This window comes from Rutilus rutilus, assembly GCF_951802725.1.
Source record: "Rutilus rutilus genome assembly, chromosome: 11".
NCBI lineage: Eukaryota > Metazoa > Chordata > Actinopteri > Cypriniformes > Leuciscidae > Rutilus > Rutilus rutilus.
In genome coordinates, this window is record NC_140216.1 from 29,986,371 (window position 1) to 30,007,494 (window position 21,124).

At 36.9% G+C, this 21,124-nt stretch overlaps 1 protein-coding gene across 2 annotated transcripts; it reads right to left on the reverse strand.

Moving 5' to 3' along the window:
• Nucleotides 1-9,607: 9,607 nt before the first annotated feature.
• usf2 (upstream transcription factor 2, c-fos interacting) lies at nucleotides 9,608-18,603 on the reverse strand. Of its 2 annotated transcripts, XM_084422949.1 has the most exons (11): nucleotides 18,112-18,603; nucleotides 16,679-16,722; nucleotides 16,454-16,572; nucleotides 15,942-16,061; nucleotides 15,661-15,823; nucleotides 15,327-15,414; nucleotides 14,991-15,035; nucleotides 14,440-14,498; nucleotides 13,918-14,012; nucleotides 13,709-13,837; nucleotides 9,608-11,614 (listed from the first exon to the last, which is right to left on the reverse strand). In XM_084422949.1, the coding sequence occupies exons 1-11, from the start codon at nucleotides 18,147-18,149 to the stop codon at nucleotides 11,528-11,530; spliced, it is 987 nt and encodes a 328-aa protein (XP_084279075.1). In that variant the 5' UTR covers nucleotides 18,150-18,603; the 3' UTR covers nucleotides 9,608-11,527. The 2 variants fall into 2 exon arrangements, with proteins under 2 accessions (XP_084279075.1, XP_084279076.1); XM_084422950.1 differs by lacking the exon at nucleotides 14,991-15,035 and having other exon boundaries at nucleotides 18,112-18,328.
• Nucleotides 18,604-21,124: the final 2,521 nt, after the last annotated feature.

A 21,124-nucleotide genomic window follows, 5' to 3' on the forward strand; every position in this document is an offset into this window, starting at 1 on the left:
ACGTAAGTGAATTGCGATACGATCTGTAGCGGACTTATTGGGGTGGGGGCCCTTTCCTGGAGAGAGGTTTTCCCCCACCTCAGCTGAAAACTGGAGAATGCTCTTCAGACTTTGGAAGTATACGTATACTTTTTTGTTATAATGCATGTTCTAAGCAGTTCCTGGCTTGTTACCGTGTTACAGTTTATTTTTTTATTTAAAGGGATACTCCACTTTTTTCGGAAATATGCTCATTTTACATCTCCCCCAGAGTTAAACAGATGAGTTTTACCGTTTTAGAATCCATTCAGCCGAACTCCGGGTCTGACGGTACCACTTTTAGCATAGCTTAGCATAGATCATTGATTCAGACGAGTCCAGTAGCATTTCTTTCAAAATGACCAAAGAGTTTCAATATTTTTCCTATTTAAAACTTGACTGTTCTGTAGTTAAACCGTGTACTAAGATCGACGGAAAATGAAAAGTTGCGATTTTCTAAGCCTATATGGCTAGGAACTACTCTCATTCCGGCGTAATAATCAAGGAACTGTGCGGCTGTACCATGAGTGCAGCAGGCGTAATGATATGACGCAGCGCCTGAAAATAGGTCTAATAGGTTAGACAAACTTAGTCCTGGTCACGTTGGAAGAAGTTACCGAGCTGGGGACTATTTTTAGGCGCTGCGTCATATCACTACGCCTGCTGCACCCATGTTACGGCCGCACAGTTCCTTGATTATTACGCCGGAATGAGAGTAGTTCCTAGCCATATAGGCTTAGAAAATCGCAACTTTTCATTTTCCGTCGATCTTAGTACACGGTTTAACTACAGAAGAGTCAAGTTTTAAATAGGAAAAATATTGAAACTCTTTGGTCATTTTGAAAGAAATGCTACTGGACTCGTCTGAATCAATGATCTATGCTAAGCTATGCTAAAAGTGGTACCGTCAGACCCGGAGTTCGGCTGAATGGATTCTAAAACGGTAAAACTCAACTGTTTAACTCTGGGGGAGTTGTAAAATGAGCATATTTCCGAAAAAAGTGGAGTATCCCTTTAAGGTTAGCCTGTGGAAACATAGTGGTGTAAGAATGACTCATTTTGACAGTCTACTGAGGTTAAACTATATGTGAATGGTTTGGGTAACCCAATTAAAAGGTCAAAGGTATTGACCAAATTTAAAAAAGAGAAAGCGGATATAATTTTTATGCAAGAAACACATCTTTCTCAACAAGAGCATGAGAAACTGAAAAGATTTGGCTTTAAAAATACTTACTATAACTCATATGTGCATACGCATAGAAGGGGGATTGCTATTCTTGTCGCTAGTAAATGTAAATTTGAATCATATAAGGAAATAAAAGAAAAGGAGGGGAGATATCTCATTGTTAAGGGTAAAATTGAAGAAGATATAGTAACATTAGTAAATGTGTATGCACCACCCGATACTAGTAAAATGTTCTTCAAAACATTAATGGATGTAATTGTACTGGAGGCAGAGGGTATCTGTATATGTGGTGGAGATTTTAATGTGGTATTAAACCAACATTTAGACACAACTAACAACAAAAGAAATAAAAGCAAAATATCAAAATTGATTAACACAGCCTGGGATGATATAGGATACATGCGATGTCTGGAGACATATTAATCCGTCTCTCAAAAACTACACTCACTTCTCAGCTCCTCACCGTTCTTACTCTAGAATTGATTATTTTTTTATGCCAAAAAGTGACTGTTATAGGGTGAGAGATTGTAGCATTGGAGTAACTGATGTCTCTGATCACAGTGCTCTGTACCTGAATAGAAGGAAGGAAGAGAAGGACAGGTTGGAGGTTGAATGTGGGTCTGTTAAATAACAAAGCAGTTACAGATCAGATAGTATTGAATATCAAAGAATATATGATGATAAACGATAATGGAGAGGTAGACCCGTCTATATTGTGGGATTCATTTAAGCCTGTGATGCGTGGGAATTTGATTGCATTATCAGCACAAAATAAAAAAAAGAGAATTAAGGAGTATAATACCCTGACATCAGATTGATCAAATGTGGAGCAACAACACAAAATCAACAGGGACCCAGAACTACTAACACGTATGCAGCAATTAAGGAAACAGATTAACGACTTGTTAGAACAAGATGTCGAGAAGAAGGCTCGATTCTATAAGCAGACATACTACGAATCCGGCCCTAAAGCAGCAAAATTACTTGCCCGACGCCTACGTAAACAGCAAGTTGATAGTACCATTCATAGGATACGAGACCCACAAACAAATAGTTTGATTCATCATCCACAGAAAATAGAGGCCATTTTTCTAAATTACTATAAACAACTGTATACGGACACCTCTGATTCTAAAATGGAAGCGACAAGAAATTTTCTTAATGAACTGGATTTACCAAGTATAGGCAAAATACAAAACGATTTCATTACAGCAGATTTCACACTAGAAGAAATAAATAAAGTGATTGGGAGTTTAAAAACATCTAAAACACCAGGTAGTGGCGGCTTTCCTGCAGAGTGGTATAAAACCTTTAAAGAACAACTAGCCCCACTCCTGTTAAAAACATTTAACTGGATTAAAAAAGAATGTAAACTTCCACCTTCATGGAATGAGGCAATTATCTCAGTACTTCCAAAGGAGGGTAAGGACAGGGAATTTAGTTGCAATTATAGGCCTATTTCAATTCTTAATGTAGATTATAAGATGTATACAGCAATTATAGCAAAAAGACTAGAGGCTATCCTTCCTGAATTAATAGACGAGGACCAGACTGGATTGATAAAAAGCCGCCAAACACATGATAATATTAGGAGGACTCTACATTTGATAGATAAAATAGAAAGGGAAAATAAGACGGCAGTATTACTAAGCCTTGATGCCGAAAAGGCCTTTGATCGGGTCAATTGGGAATTTCTTTATCAAACTTTCACTGTAAAAAATTAAACCGTGATTTTTACGGTAAAAAACCGGCAGCTGTGGTTGCCAGAACTTTTACCGTCAAAAATACGGTAGCAACTTTATTGGTTTTACAGACTTAACTTACAATTTACAGTAATAAACCGTATTTTATTATCTGATATAATGTGAATTTACCATCCTATTGAACTATTAATATCTGTTTTGTACCATTGTAATACACTGATAACCACCAATCACAGCAGTGATGAGAGTCACATGATCAATCAAAGCTCATCACAAGCAGCTCTTCCACAAGAAAGTTAATACTAATTTATAAAAGCTGCATAGTGTCATTCACACAAACATTAAACACCATCATGGTAACACATGAAATTTAAAAAATGCAATAAACATTAATTTAACAACATTAAATGTAACATAAAACCCTAATGTACATAACTGATTAGAAAAAATGAAAAAAAAAAAAACTATGAAGAAACAGTTATTTCAACAAAAATACATCAAATGTGAAGTGTCACACAGGGAATTGTGGGAATGCCAATTTACGGTTTTTCACTGTAAATTATACAATGAGTTGTTCTTTTTCACTTTCAAAAACTGTAAATTTAACGGTATTTTACAGCAAAATTACATTAAATGTACCGTTAGATCTATCACAGTTATTTACCGTATATAGTACGGAAACTTTCTGTTAACCAATTAACAATTAGCATTTTTACAGTCTTTTACCGTTAAAATTACGATCATTTTTTACAGTGTTGGACAGATTCGGCTTCAATAAACATTTTGTAAATATAATTAGATCTCTATACCAACAACCAACAGCCAAAATAAAAATTAATGGGTCATTATCTCCATCGTTTAATTTACAAAGAGGAACTAGACAGGGTTGTTGCCTCAGTCCCACAATATTTGCTGTTTATATTGAACCCCTGGCCCAGGCAATCCGTCAACATGAACAAATACAAGGCATTACAATAGGACATAATGATCATTTAATTCGTTTATTTGCGGATGACGTATTGATCCATTTAACAGATCCTGAGGCTTCCCTTCCCGTACTGATGGAAATCCTTGATGAATTTAATTTCTTTGCTGGTTACAAACTAAATATCGCGAAGACACAACTTTTGTCTTTTAATTACAAACCGTCTGAGGAAATCAGACAAAGACATAATTTAAGATGGGACCTGGAAGAAATCAAATATTTAGGGGTGATTATTACAAAAAACCTGAGCAGCTTGTATGGCGCTAACTATAATGTGATTAATCAGAATCTTAAAAGCGATATGGAAAGGTGGTCTATATCCATTAGATTTTGCCAGTAAGATTAACGTCATCAAAACAAACATATTACCTAGATTGCTATAGCTATTTCAAGCTTTGCCAGCAGATATACCTAAACACCAGTTTACAATCTGGGATAAACTTATTTCCAGGTTTATTTGGGATGGAAAGAAGCCCAGAATAAGATACACAACACTCCAGTTAGCCAAGCATAAAGGAGGAATGGCCCTGCCGAATCTCAAAGATTACTTTTATGCAGCTCAGTTCCGTCCACTTTTTCTTTGGTGTAACAATAACTATTTTGCTAGATGGAAGGAAATTGAGACATATATGGTGGGTTATCAGATTTAGTCAGTTCTCGGAGAAAAAGAAATCCCTTCAGTAGTCAAAAGTCAATTGGACTCAATAACCTCTGGAGCAGTGGAATTTTGGTTTGAATTTGCTAGACAATTTAAATCAAGCAAAGATCAAAAAGTACTTTGATGGATAGCCTTTGATACTCAATTTAAACCAGGTGAAACTGATGCCACATTTAAGCAATGGGCAACAAAAGGCATTAGAGCAATATGTACAGTAATGCTGGGTACACACCAAAAGATAATCGGGCTGATTTTGGGCCGATTTCCCCCCTTCCGACAATCCTAGCTATGTCCCGATTATCTTGATGGTTTAACAGATTCTTTTATGAGATTTTCCCTTGGTGTGAGGTGTGTTAAGAGTGTCCGAACCTGCTCGGAAGAACGTCGGAGCCACTCCGATCGCGAATCGTAAATATTAAACATGTTTAATATTTACGATCAGAAATCCTGATGTGTGGGGGGAACCCCGAGGACAAATGCGCGCATGTTCTGGAGATTATCACGTGAAACAAAACAATATCCAATCAGAAAGCGAGATGATGGAAGACACGAGGCTTGTTCGACTTGAACCGGCGCTGCACAAACCGATCGGTTTATGACATCAAAGTACCGCGAGAGCAATTCAAAAGCATAAGGAGCCGTCTACTTTCTATTCGCTCTCGCGGTACTTTGATGTCATTCACCGATCGGTCTGTGCAGCGCCGGTTCAAGTCGAACAAGCCTACGGTCATTCTCTCTCACACACACACACACACACACACACACACACACACACACACACACTTGCAGGAAGCTTAATGTTGAGATTAAGTAGGCCTATTCATAAGTGTAAATTTCGAGGAAACAAGCCTTTGTTTTTCATTTTAAGTGCAGAAATTTTACAATACCTAAACACAATATTGAGTTTGAAAAATAAGAAAGCTGCAAAGTGCGTTTCAATCTGTAAACATTTTCAAATTTTTGTTTAACTTTTAAGTTTGTCACTGTTTATGTATATGTCTTTTTATGTTTGTTTATCGGCTTTACTCTTTGTACCCCCTGACTGTAATTGTCATTCTTAAAATCAATAAAAAAAAAGATAAAAAAAAAGAAAGAAGCTGAGTGTTAAGGGTTCAGTGAGGTTCTATAGAGGGATTAAATAACTTTTTCTAAAGAGACAATAAATCCAATAAAGAATAAATAAAGACAATAAAGAATGAATATATTTCTGTATAAAATGTTATATATAATAGTAGGTACAATGTGTGAATTTTCTGTGAAAATCATTCCAAACACTATCGCAATTTCTTCCTGCATGTTGTCCGTCATGCTTATTCTGAAGTCTCACGATATTTTGCGAGATTTCCTGTGTTCATAGTCGAGACTCTGGTTGAAAATCTGTTTGTGTGTGGTGTGCTGTCTTTGTCACATCATGGCACACCACACACTAAAGGAGCAAAACGCTTAAATCTAGGATTTTTTTGTCCTCATGTTTGTGGTCTGTCACATTTTGAAAATCTTATAAGATGTAAAAAATCTTTTGGTGTGTACCCAGCATAATGGAAAACGAGGAATTACTGACTTTCCAAACACTCAAAGAAAAATTTTCTCTTACTAATTGGGACTTATTTAGGTATATACAATTCAGAGATTACTTTAACAGAGAAATAAAAATGGAAATTTCACACGAAATTAATCCAGTTGTGAAGATTATGATGAATGCATACAAATCAAATAGTAAAAGTGTAAAAATAATCTCGCAAGTATTATGGAAAGTAAGGGCAACTCAACATTATACCTTAAATCAAGGTGGGAAAAAGAATTAAATGTAGAAATTCTACCAGGTGTATGGTTTGATATGTGTGAAATTCAACATTCCTCCACAAGCTCGCAACAAATGAGGGTATTCAATTGGAAGAATTTGGTACAATTCTTTATTACACCTAAAATCAGCAGTAAAGCTTCTTCTACACCCCAACAATGTTGGAGACGATGTGGATGCTTAGAAGCACACCATACTCACATTTTTTGGAGCTGTGAAAAACTGAAGCCATTTTGGGAAGATGTGCATCTAACCTTAACAAAGGTGCTTGGGTATGAGATTCCACTGTTATGCATTGTCTTGTACTTGGGTCATATTTCACTGGTTACACTTCAGGAGGACCGATACCTGGTAAAAACACTCCTTACAGCAGCAAGGAAAACCATAACCAGAAGCTGGTATAAGCCTGATTCACCTAAACCACAACAATGGCTTGATATAATTCAGGAAATAAGGGCGTTGGAACATAGGACTGGTGTGTTACGATTGAAGGTGGACTTGTATGCCAAAAGATGGCAAAAATGGAAACTTTACTTTGACAAATCATAAGGTCACTGGCTCTCAGACTGTACTCACCAAAGTTTTGGACATAAATGTCGACTGTGCTCTTATATCCTCCTGGGACCCAGGAAAAAAAAGTTTTTTGAATTTAGTTTTTTTCCATGTCATCACACTGTTTAGAGCACAATAAACAAATGGTAAAAAAACATTTTTGAAAAATAATATTTAATTCATATGTTATGCTATGTCCTCTGTAGTGGACACCAGGACTAAGTTGTTTAAAAAATAAAATGACATGAAATTCTATGTATAGGCAAAAACAATGGGATTATTTTTTCAATCACCAATAAATTTGGGGGTTTCAGGATTTTTTCAACCAAAATTTGTATAAAGATTATTCTCAACTGTGTTATGAAAGAAATAACGGAATTAATTGATACACCATTTTACTTTATGCAATATGTGGGTAAAATGTCCATAAATTAATATTCCCATTCAATGCAATGTATCTATAAACTGTATCTAATTTGCACCTTAATGTGTTCTTGGAGCAACATTTAATGAAAAAAGAAGTGTAATAATTGGAGTAATAATTGGCAACATTTTAATAATAATATCTAATATTTCATAGGAATATTGATGTATAATTTATTTCCATATTCACTTGTTGTGTCTCACAAAATGCCTGATAAACATGATTTAAGTCTTGATGTCCTCTATAGTGGACATGTATGAAATCAATGCCCTGTTCTGTAACAGAAAATATTTTTTTTATTTGAAACCACATAACATTTTCCTGAGATGTTGTTTTATGAAATACAATTTGAAAAGTAGTCCAATTTAAATTATAATTACAATATATTATCATATTTCCATAAGAATGCTACATTTGATCACTAAATTAATGTCAGACATTTTTAAAGACCAAGGAGAAGTTGTTTTCATGGTGAAACCTCCAAATATTTGGTGTCTCTGAAAAGTCCTGAATGTGCTCTTTACAGGACACCCAGGTTGTGTCATGTGACATGTATGATGTCAGAGAAATTCACTAAAATATAATGTCCACTACAGTGGACAAAAGTCTATTCTTGGGTCCCAGGAGGATATACCCAATTGTCTTCCCTTTCGGTATGCACCATGTTTTTACTTTTTCTACAGTATTCTCACCACAGGCTCTGTTTTTATTGTATACTTTTTGCTTTGTTTTGTTTTAGTTATTTGCCTGTTATTGAAATGGCTTATCATGTCTGACTCAAATTAGCCTTTTCTTCTATTTGGAAAGTTGTATTTGATTGTAAACAGTTGTGACATACTAAAAATACAATAAAAATTAAAGTAAAAAAAAAAAAAAAGATATAGTATTTATTTTGATAGTGACTAGTAACTATTCTATTGTTACAAGTAACACATTTCAGATTTTTACCATTGTCTTCAATGGGGATCTGTCAGGTATCAACTATAGCAATGACCCAACAATAACTAAATCAAAAATAGCTGGAATGGTGGTCAAATTAATTTAGCCACTAATATTTTATTACTGGGACAGATGAAGGCGTGGATGAGACATTACAAAAACTGACAAACACATATTGTTTGTTTCCATATCACTGAACATAAGTCCTTGGTAAACAAATTATATGTATTATAAATTGATGGTATACTCATACAATGACACTATAAATGTGAACGGAAACTAATTCGGGTATATGCTATTTATTATTACTCTATTTGACAAATCTGTTCATATTTTCTTCTTTACAAATTATTACTCGTCCATTCCCTCATACAGTTGTAACACTCCCTCTGCTGCTTTGCATTTGCCCCACACGAGTCTCTAAGCCAGTTCTTAAATTTCCACTCATCCTTGTTCAAGACCAGGAATCGCCCCAGGACGTCTCGTGCTCTTATTACACCCCTGTTCTGCAGTCGTCCGCCCAGCACAGGACCAATTCCGGGAAGCTCATATACAAGTTTATCCCCCATTGGCTCAGCACAGAAACGTCTGTGTTTTTGGGACGTGGTCATTGCAGGGTCGACGGTGACATTTGTTGTCAAGTCTGTCTATAGAGAAAATAAACAAGAAAAGTGAGATCTGTATTTTGATAGACCTGTCAAAGGTTCATGATTACTAGATATTAATATGACATAAAGATTAATATTATAGATGTATACCACAGATAAAATGGATTTGTCATTTACATTATTCTGTAAAATATGTTACACATAGATAGTGCAATAGTTCTCATGCAAGAAGGGTGCATTTAATGCTGAATTTTAGTAATGAAGAATATATATAATATATATTAACATAATGATCGATGAAGCATAACATTAAGAGTGCCACTTGTAGTATTCATCCTATAAATATACACCAAACTCAGTACAAGGAGGCCAATGCCTGATATAAGTATTGACAACGCATCCTCCACAGCGCAATACAATTAGTTTTAGCTTTATCTTTAAAAATCTTCCGACTTAGCAATTCTATTACGCACTCACCCAGTCTTTTCCTTTGTATACTCAAGCACAAACATTTATGGCCACGCCTTTACAGAGGTGTTTCCTGCCTGTGCTGCTTTTCATTTCGTTTAGATACGTGAACGGACCATATAAAGAGTTCCTCTAGAAGATCGTATGAGCTAGCAGTGAGAACCAGTGAAACACAATAAAGTTTTCACAATGACTCTACATGCACGTCGTCATGCGCTTGTATTTAAGTGGTGACGTGGAAGATAAAAAAAAAAAAAAAATCAAATTTATTTAATCACTTTTGTTTATTTCAAAGAAAAGAAAAAAAAAACTACATATTGTAATTCTGGTTTTCTCTTTTTTATATAAGTACATACATAAACATCAACAGTCATTAGGTATAAACAAAGCAACTGTGTTGTATAGCTTATAGATATCAAACCAGTGGTAAGAATGCCATGCTAAGTGTTCATCAATTCAACCAGACGTACATGAATAAAAATATTCTCTTACTATACTTTGATTTTAAAAGCAGCAGTGCATTAGACTATGATTCTGGACTCTGTAAATCAACAGTCATTCAAGTTCAGCATTAATACTGTGAAGAGGACAGAGTGTTTAAGGGTTATCTGCGCGCTCTCTGTATTGCTATGTGGAATATTTCAAACATATATTGGTTTCACTGGTTCAACACATGGTTTGCTATGATCACACATCATTTAATGTTTTTTTGAAGATCCGTTTAAAATCTGATGCTCCCCCCCCCCCAAGACCAGAGAGAAGCGAAGATAAATGGGCGCTAGTACAGTCAAAAGTATTTGTATAATCCAGCATTATATCATTCAAGCCTTGCAATAAACCCGTCTGACTTGAAAGGGAAAAACAGGCCTTAAAAACAAGGAGATAAAACAACTAAAAGAAGATCAATAAGTATAAGAAAATAAATTGGTTAGCTTTTAAACTAGGTTTGGTTTCCTTATGCATAGCTCATTAACAATAACTCTCATTGCTGTCTGACATTTATGCTCATACTCTTCTAATTAAGTGGTTTTTCTTCATCTTTATAGTTCAACATGTTGTTGTCGATGAATGTTTAAACTAAATAGAATAAGATGGAAGATTTAGCTACAACAAAAATGAGCCAACACTACAAATAGTAGCATTTCTATCCGCTTCCAATGTGCATCTTCCATTTTATTTGCTGTAGATAAATGAGCCTGGGACTTATATAGGACTTTTAAAGAACATTTCTTTGAATTAAGTAATGACTTCAGAACAACTGGTTGAAACATATGATATATACAGTACATGTTTAGAATCTAGTATGTTAGAGCCAACAGGCAAAAAGTGCAGGGTTACAAGGTTAGCGGGGAGTTCCAGAGCCTCGGCTATTTTCCAGCACCTCAAAACCCTGAGCTACTCGTTCATCCTTCACTAAAATCACAGTGCATTAAATATGATGGACTCTGAAAACTGAAATTCGTAGGTAATGCAGTTTTAGGTATCATATGTCTCTATTTTAAATGAAAACATACACTTTCATTCGCATTCTAAGCATATTCATACTGTAAATTAGTCTTGATGTGCCACACAAGTCAAGTCTCTGATCAGCCTGATGAACGGGTTTCAGAAAGTCTGATATATGGAAAGACTGCAGGACAGAAAGACAAAATCAAATGCAAAGGTTTTGTGTACCTGCTGCTGCGCAATTTCTTGAAAGCTAATAAATACGATATAGACAAACCCTTGAAAAAAGACCTTCTGTCGTGTCAAGAGACAGCGGTAACATTAAAAAAATAAAATACACAAAATGTTTCAAACAGAACAAAAGATGACCATTAGGCATGAGCAGGCATATTACTGGTTCACAATTCCAAGATTCAAACTAAAGACAAAGACCTGTGGCAAGCGGGATACTTCTGGAAGAAGAGGGTTATTCCATACGGATCAGTCAAGGTTGTTGAGTTCTCGCGGGAGTGAAGGAAAAAAACAAACAAAGTGTGCTTTTACAGCAGATCTTATTTTCACAACGGTCAGAGAGTCTCTGTTCAGAAGGGAGTGTTGTCTGTGTATCAAACAAGCATTCATACACTACTTGAGTTGCAGAACATCTTAAGTCTGTGAAGAGGCGTGAGCAAGTGGGTCATTGAGGGGTTATTTCTCCACTTGAGACTGTTTATTCGTGATAATGGGTTGTTTTTTTTTGTCACTGTGATGTAGTTTCACTGATTTCCAGGCCATGCTGTTGTAGTTGAGCTCTGAGCAGTGCGTTGTCATTCTTCAGGTCTTCAATCTGCAGGACGATAGACATTCAACATATTACTATTTGCCCAATCAGACTTGGTCAGCAGAACACACACAGATCTCATAAACTCAAAACCTTCCATAATCTGTCAGAAGTCAAAAGTTAATATCTTAAAGGGATAGTTCACCCAAAAATGAAAATTCTGTCAGTAATTACTCACCCTCATGTTGTTCCAACCCCGTAAGACCTTCGTTCATCTTCGGAACACAAATTAAGATATTTTTGATGAAATCTGAGCCTTGTCTCACTCCTCCATAGGCTGCTAGGTGACCGAAACTTGCTGGCCCAGAAAAGTTATTAAAGAGATCGTTAATATAGTCCAAGTGACTCCAGTGGCTCAATCTTAAGTATATCAAGCGATGAGAATACTTTTTGTGCGCAAAAACAAACAAAAATAACGACTTTATTCCACTATTCATTTCCTTCTCTCTGGGCCTCGTAGTGTTTTTGCGCAGCGCGTCTGTGTTACACGTCACCACATAGGCTCACTATTGGCCGACGCTGGTCATGTGTGTGATGCGTGATGACGTGCAACACAGACGCGCAGCGCAAAAACACTACGAGGCCCAGAGAGAAGGAAATGAATAGTGGAATAATTATAAAGTCGTTATTTTTGTTTGTTTTTGCGCACAAAAAGTATTCTCGTCGCTTGATATACTTAAGATTGAGCCACTGTAGTCACTTGGACTATATTAACGATCTCTTTAATAACTTTTCTGGGCCAGCAAGTTTCGGTCACCTAGCAGCCTATGGAGGAGTGAGACAAGGCTCAGATTTCATCAAAAATATCTTAATTTGTGTTCCGAAGATGAACGAAGGTCTACGGGGTTGGAACAACATGAGGGTGAGTAATTACTGACAGAATTTTCATTTTTGGGTGAACTATCCCTTTAAGATTCAGCATTTATTTATATTTGCATTATTACTTGCATCCATTGAAGCACAAGATCCAACATGATCTAGGGCCCTATGAATTCTACAATGTGGAAAATGTGGATGGAATCACAGAATTTTCTGTATTTTCAGAATTACAAATTTTTTGTATGTAATATTGACAGCTTGCTGTTGAAATGGGTACTGCAGTCCAAATTCTAAATATTGGAGAGAGTCGTTTCCCCTGGTCCTCCTCCTCAGGCTCGACGCTCACTGGTTGCCAGATTGAGGACACTCAACAGGAAGGAGCGCAACTGACAATGGAAAGTGACGAGCCTTACACTGCAAGTTGATCAGTTTGCACTTTTTTTATTGCTGAGGCTTTTTAGGTCGAGTAGAAACTGTGATATCTGACCCAGTTCGTTTGCTGACTTCCACGGCTGCTTTTTTCCGACAACAAGTGTCGGCTGACTCTGGGTGTCGAAATGCTATTGGGTAAATTGGCAGTGGACGGGACCACATGGACCAAAACAAAAACAAACATTCTGACATGAAATGCACATTTCAAAGTAAAATAGCTAGCCGTAGTATTGTTTTTTGGAGAAACGAGTTTTTGTACTTGGCATGTTTCCTAAATCTCAGTATTTTTATGCTTTAGGACAGTAAAAAAAACAAAACATTACATTCAGCACCTTTGATTTAAACTGTAAACCTGCATTGTGCAGCACTTTGCTTGCCAAAAAATGTTTTTGTTCAAAGTTAAAATGAATAACAATGTCAATTTGATAGCATTTTAATTTATTTCATTAAATTATTGAAGGTATGCATTCATTTTATGAATCCACTTTTTTTTTAGCTTAAATCATAAAACACAGAATCCAGAAAAAAGAACAAGAAAACATTTCATGGGGCCCTATTGTTAACATTTTGATTAATTATTAAATTGTTAAAGCTTTATGAAGACAACTGATTAGACAACCTTTTTGAGTATTACAAATAAAATGCAATTTTGAAAAAACAACACTGAGATCATTAGGTTTTTACACAGTTCGTGCAGCTTGAGTGCTGCTCTCATTAAAGCAAAAGGAGTGACAAACTAAATATATGTTCATTTTTAAAGTCAACTAGCACTTATATTGTCATGCTTACAATACACTTGGCAATAAAAAAATATATATCTTACATATTCAGTGTTACCAACAAATATACCTGTTGTCTTAGTAGCTCATTGTCCACTTGTATTCTCTCCACCTCCTTGTAGCTCTCCTGTAGCCTCTGGTTAGTCTGTCGGAGTTCTCTAATGTAATCGCATGCTTTAGACAGGATGCCTCCTTTACTCTACGGGCGAAAGGTGTTCATTAACATTAGCAGGTGAAAAGAGGTTATATCGGTCCAAGAAGTAAAGATCTGGTACTTACTGCTCCTGTTTTCGTATTGTCCATATTGCAGTCTGGGATGATTTTAGACAGTGTGACAATCCAGTTGTTGATTTTGTCTCTTCTTCTCCTTTCCACTGCAGAAAAAAAAAAAAAAACATTTAGCAACAGAGTTACTCAGTGCGTTGCATAAAAGTAGATGTCAATATGAAATTAAACTTTTTTTTTTTGGCTAATACATGTTCTGTGTTTACTGTGAATGATTAATCGGTGCATGTTATTCCAAAGAAAAAAAAAGTCTGTCTTCATAAGGTTTTATTAAAGTGTAATAACTTCCTGTATTAATACTGGTAACACCCACATTACAATCCAATTCCAGATGAATAAAATTCCTATCCTAAATTTTTCTAGCTGCTTTAATTGGACACGTTAGGGTTGCAGAAGTAAGAAAATGCTGCAAATGACGTTTCATGTTGATTTTATATTGTACTGCCATGGTGTGGAGAATAGTTAGAAAGTAAACTGAATATATTCTGAGCTCTAAAAAGACATGCATTAGTTCACCTTCATTGTGCTGTGCTCTCCTCCTCTCATCACGAGGTGCCCGGGGGCCATCAATCTTCCTGCTCAAGCACAGAGAAAGAGAGAGAGAGAGACGAGAAAAAGAGGAGACTTGTGTTAGCTTGCTCTATTACACTATTAAACTACCAAAACCACCAAATGAATCTGCACAACACAACACAGCTGAAGCCTATTTGAAAACAAACATTTCTCCAGCCCGTTTACTGATATCACAACAGATGAAGCACTAATTTCAGTCAGGTCAATTACATTTTTTTTTTTTACCAAAGATTTGCTTAAATCTGGACAAAAAGGTAACAAGCCTGAAAGAAACATGTAACCCTTTTGATTTTTCCTCATTTCGTTTTATTGAGAGGCAAGAATTAATTCAGTTTACAATCGGATGTCTTCCGAACATGAAGAAAACTCAAACACCATCATTGAATTAAAAGCCAGCTGCCCAGTAGTGATTAATGGGCTAGTGCAGTGGAATCTGGAGGAGAAGGACAGGCTGGTGCTTGAAAGGGGGTGGGGATGTAAAAGGTCTTCCTCACCAGTCTGATCTGCTGTGTTGAAGAGTCTCATGTTCACCAAGGTCTCTGGGGATGGCAGGCAAGTGGGACAAATTTTTTGGTTGTTTTTCTGACTGCACTCAAACTGATTGGACAATACTTTGCATATTTGTATTTGAAATCATTGCATTGGACAGTTTTGTCATATTTAAATCAAATTCCACACTCATTGTTTACAGGTGTTCTGCAAACTGAAAAATTTCGAGGGACATAAAAGGGATCAAATTATGTTACGTAAAAAGCATTGGGTTCAAAGGATGGACTGGGCCGTGCAGACTGGGTAAAAGGGAAGGATGTTGACCCGTGATCGATACTTACGTAGAGTAAGTGTGCGTACGAGGGGCGATAGTCCGGGGTGTTCCAGTTTGTAAAACATCTGGCGGACTCATCATCACGTAAAACTGACCTAGAGTAAACAAAAAAGGTTAAAATAATGTTTAACATTGTATGAGCAAGAAAGCAGACAAAATACTACTGATTTTAGCAGCTATTACACATTAATTGCTATGTAATTATACATTATATTACACAATCTTACAGTGTACTAAATGCAAGGCAATGCCAGATGCTAGAGCTAGCACTGGGGCTGCTGACATACTAGAACCAACATTACCTACTAACAGTGTCAATTGCTTTGGCATGTGAAACTGACCTCCAGCCTGTGTGAGGGTTGGATCAGACGTGGCCTGCACTGAGACGGCTGTAGCTGTACCGTCACTGACTGTTGCTGCTGGGAAGTAGGCGAAGCGTGTCTCTCCCCCCACCGTTTCCCCTGCTGGACTGCCTCCATTACTAAAAGGGTTCTGGATGACAGCCTATAGAGATAGATATAGAAATATAAGATGTGTGCAGGCAAATTTGACACTGCACTCATATTACTTTTTGTATACATTGCTTCTTTTTCTCCATATTTCCTTCCAGTCTGATCCACACCTGTGCTACTGCTTGCTGCGCGCCAGCAAAGGCGGCCGTAGACACAACACTGACTGCCGCTTCTCCATCTCCTGCTGCCTCCAAATGGTCCTCTGTTACCTGGACCACGCGATACGTCACCTGTATCAGAAAAGAACACAAAGAACTTTGACGGAAGATTTTGATGGAAGAAGTTATGCAAAAAAGAAAATGCATTAAAGTCAACATGAATTGCCATATTTAAGTTAATCTACGACTTAAACAGGATGTTCAACAACAAAAAAGGCAGGGTGTGTGTGAATTCATCCTATCCATTAGAAATTGACTGCATAATGAACAGTGGGCGTTACATACTTACATACTAAAGCTATTTGCCTTCATCCAATCCATTATCCAATAAAAGCCAATTCGAAATATTAATTGATACTATATTGGATCAATTTCTCCCATTACTGGGAGAAAGTTCTCCAGGTCATGTTTTATTACTGAATGACCCCAGTTTGAACCCCGGAAAGGTCAAAGGTCGCACTGACCTGTCCACCAGAGTTCTCTGTGCGAAACTGGTATTGAACATTGTGGTCTCCAAACGCTGCTGCTTGTTGGACACTCGCTATGGTAACCGCTGCCTGCTCCTCCGCCCCCACCCCCTCTCCTGAGAAATACACAAGAAATGTCTAAATGAACTGCGATATATACATCTTTTTCTTTTAAACTTTCATTTAAGGCATACATCCTTCAGCGATGCATGTTTTACTTACCCTCTTGCAGCTGAACAACCTCCTCAGTTTCCTGTTTCTCGTGGCTGCAAAGAGAGAGAGCAAACGTTTCGGGTCATCTTATGAAACCACTCACATTTCTAAGGAAACTCTAGAGATGCCGATAAAAATCATATAGAATTTTGGCACATTCCATTGATGGAAAGTCAGACCCAACTCTGCCAAATGATTCATTCGAGTAGTTTGTTTTTAAAAAACAGATTCAAAAACAATAATATTGTTTACAATTACAACAATAGTGTTTTTTTGTAATTGTATGTGACTCAGTCTTTTTGTTAAGAACTAGTATGACCAACTAACAGTTAGTTAAAGGTAACTCAATCGCTCTTACTTTTTCTGTATCAAATTAGACCAATCTACGGTTTTATGTAAATGACTAGTTATGAACAGTGTTGAAGAAAATAATTAGATGACTAACTTGTAAGACTAGTCTAAGCAGCCACTAAATATAACTTGAATTCACAATACATTACACTAAAATTAATTTTCATGTCTCAATCACATGTACTGCTATGAAATTCCCTCTTTTTGTTGTTCAAATGCAAAGAAACCGGTTCAATGCAAAGATCCGGTTTAAAGAACGATTCGTTAAAGAATCGGACAACACTAGTAACGTTACATTCTCCAGTCTTTATGCAAAAAATTTGAAGGTATTTGAACGACTTGAAAATCAATTAAAAGCTCAAAATGAACGGAACAAGATGTTTTAGCTATACATCTAACCTCCATCATCTATTCTAGAGAGTCTAGTCAGACCTGTCAACTTGGCGAGGGAACGGTGAACGCCCCCTTCATTAGCATCATTAACTGTTCAGTTTTTAAAGTTAAATAAAAATGACCAACAGCAACGTTTTCTTCAGATAACAAATGTAGCCAAATAAACCGCACGGAACTAAAAAGAAAAGAAAAAAATGCTTCTGAATGCACATAAAGCCTCTGGATGAAAAGACTGGGGGTTGGTTGCAGGTTGAAGGGAATTTAATGCATTAAACTGCTGAAGAGCTTTTGTTCCGACAGCACTAAACGCGACATTTCCACTTAAATCCTTTAAAATGTATACATTTTATTTCAGAAAATATAAATATTGAGGTATCTTGTTAAAATGAAATAAACACCGGCTTGGGGTCGTGCATTTTTAATAACCAAAAATAGACAAAAATCACCAAATTAGCAACCGTGCTAATAGTGATATAAATACGTCGACGATCAATGTTAAAAGGCCTGCGATTTGTTGTTTTTCTTCCTGCTATTCATATCTTACGTTTAATCCACTATATTGATGGCATGCATAAAACTTAATAAAAGTAAAAAAATAAAGTTAAAAGATGATTTCTAACTGCCTAGCTATGAAAACAGAGCAGAAAATGGTTGACTGGGGCCTTGAGAGTGCCCGTGCATAAAGGACGCGCTCTCACCTCGTCGAGGTGTCCAAGCTCTGATCGAGCATATCCATGAAGGCGAGCGGATTTTAAAATGCGATATTCAGCGACACTTGAAATACGGGAGATGGAAGCGCTGATCACGGGGACAAACACACGGGTCATGTGAGAAAGACAGTCCAGGACACGTGAGGTGCAGGCTGGGCGAGGAGTTAAAATGGAGACCGCTGTGGAGGAAGACGGAAGGTGTACCGGTCGCTGTTGCGCTCACTGCGCGGCTTTGTTACTCCTCCCGCCCTTCTATCGAGACGAGCTCTCGACCTGTTGAGTCGCTTATGGTTTCTTTACAGACGATTTGCTTCTAAGTCAACGTTAGGCGTGTTTGTTGGTTCATTCTTAGGCTTTTAAATAATACTTTAAAATCTCATTGTCTCCTTATTTCGGAACCGCGCGCTGTATTGTTTCGCTATCGATCGTTCTAGTATCCTTCCGCGAGCGTTTTAATAGCGGCCACATTTTAACGCTGCCGCTAATAAGATATGGAGTGGAGTGTTTATTATAAACAAGTGTGGGTTAGGTTGAAATAAAAGAATGAAATATTTTTGGTTGACATGTGACAAAACGCTTATGGTTGTGTACGTATTCTGAAACTGGCTGTATTTCGCAGGTAGCCTACGGGACAGAAACATAAGGAACACGTAGATTAAACTGCAGTGATATACTTTCAACGTTGCAACTGGAAATTGAAGTTCAAATGATATATAACTAACTGTTAGCCTATTGCTATTACAACCTCGCTTGTTTCATTTGACACAGTGACATTAATGCTTTTTAGATCGCATTTAATAATTGAGTGAACTTAAAAACTTACATTGTGTCTTCGCCACGATTTAAAGCCTGTCCGTGTGTAAATTCACAACGTATAAAAAGTACTACATATACGTTTTTCCTTTGGTCATTCTCACATCAGCACAAGGAATCGCAAATATGACGAGTGGGGATTTTTCTCAGGTGACCCCTACGATCCAATCCGGGTTTTTGGTCAAACCACATGACACGAATGCAAAAGCAGTGGATAGGAAATAGACATTTATTAATCTCTGACATTAATAAACTGGACAAGAAAAATGGTCTACACTGATGATAAGAAATATGTATTCGATATACATGTGTAACACGTTAGCATTATTAAACATATGAGATTATGTTGCGTAAGAGCGTTGTTTCCCCACTTAGCCTACTATATTTTCCTGAACTTCCCCTGTTCTAACCACGAGGCTGTGCTGCATGGCAAATTGAGCTGTTGAAATCAACACAAACGTCTTTTTTGAGCCTTGTCATAGTTGCCATATTGCCATATATGTGTGTGTGTGTGTGTGTGTGTGTGTGTGTGTGTGTGTGTGTGTGTATATATATTTTTTTTTTTTTTTTTTTTTGAAGAGGTTGATTCTGCAATCCACTGCTGCTTCTATGTAATGAGTGATTAGAATAGAATAGAATGAGGCATTTATATAGCGCTTTCATATGTACTACTGTACACCCAAAACGCTTTACAATCATATCAGGGGATCTCCCCTCAACCACCACCAGTGGTTATATTATCAAGGTCTATATTTTTCCTTCTAAATATCACACAAGTTGAATGACTTCTCTATAGGCTTATAAGATTTTACTTTGTTATAGAAGTTACCAGTGTGATTCCTCAAATGTTATTTCCATGTATTCTCTAATGTCTGCATTTGATATCTGAGAAGTGACTGTGGGTCTAGCTAATGCTAGGAATACAGCAACAGTGCTTGCTTATTTAGCCCAGCTTCCAGAAATGAAATATGGACTTGTTTTGTTTGCGAAAGGTCTTCAAAATGTGTCAATACATACATCTGTTTTGCTGGGGTACCCTGACAGCAATGGTCACAGGGGTCATTGGAACAGAGTTGAGTGACCATTTCTTAAAGTCTTTACTTTACTGTGTTAGATTAAAGTGTCCTCTCACTGAGAGAAAGAACATGTTATCTGGATGTTTTGGGAAGAGTCTCCTGTTGATAGTTAGAGCCCGACCCACTCCAACCTTGAAGAAGCTGTGTGTGTGCGTGTGTGTGTGTGTGTGTGTGTTAGTATTCTTGGTTACAGGTTAAGGAACAAGTGGCATTATTGGAGATTGACTGACTTGTTTTCTTCGACATGTTGTCTACCTGTCTCGGACAGGCCGTGCTGGAGGTGTAGGTACCCCCACTAGCGGAGTGTAGTAACGCGATTGTTGTAGGCCTAAACAATTCTAAGTGTATCTTCGCAAACCTGACTCTCGATCTCTCCCATTTCGGATAGGGGTACCCCGAACTTAGTGATTCAGACAGGTAGGGATTTAGGTAAATTAAATAATAGAGATAGGGTTGTTTGCCAGGGATGCATCGGGAACAATCCAAAGAAAAATAAAAATTGTGACCCAAATTGGCATGGACCAGTTTATGTAACTGTGATTTTGGAGTATACTTTACAGTTTCATCACGCAGAAGCCAAGCTGTGTTGTTCAAAGATCGCCGCCTCCATCTCTGCTGTTATAACTTCAGGTGAGTTTGAACCGTGACTAAGATATGGCTGACGAATTGAGTAACTTGATCAGTAACCCGATCAGTCCTGATACAAATAGTGAGACGGAAGAGAGCGAATGCTGTAAGCAACTCTGAAGCTCTCACTTCAAAGAAATTTGGGTAGTCAGGATTTTTATTACGATTGGCCAGATAAACAACAACTTGTCTGGCTACAAAGTTGTACAAACAAAGAAAGAACCTGAAAAATCCGAATTTTTAGCCTCGTATTGCTTACGATTATTAATTATGGGTCTTACTTATTTTGTTGTTTATTTTTAATTAGACAACCATTGTGTTTTGAACCTAAAGGGTCTATAAGGGAGGTAGTGGAAGGAATGGATTTACCATCTTTGTTTATTATAAAATGAATTGGAAATCATAGTTTTATATAATAATAAAAAAAAAACTGTAAATATCCTGGTATTTATGATTAAAGACAATGTCTGTGTTTAGTATCTGTG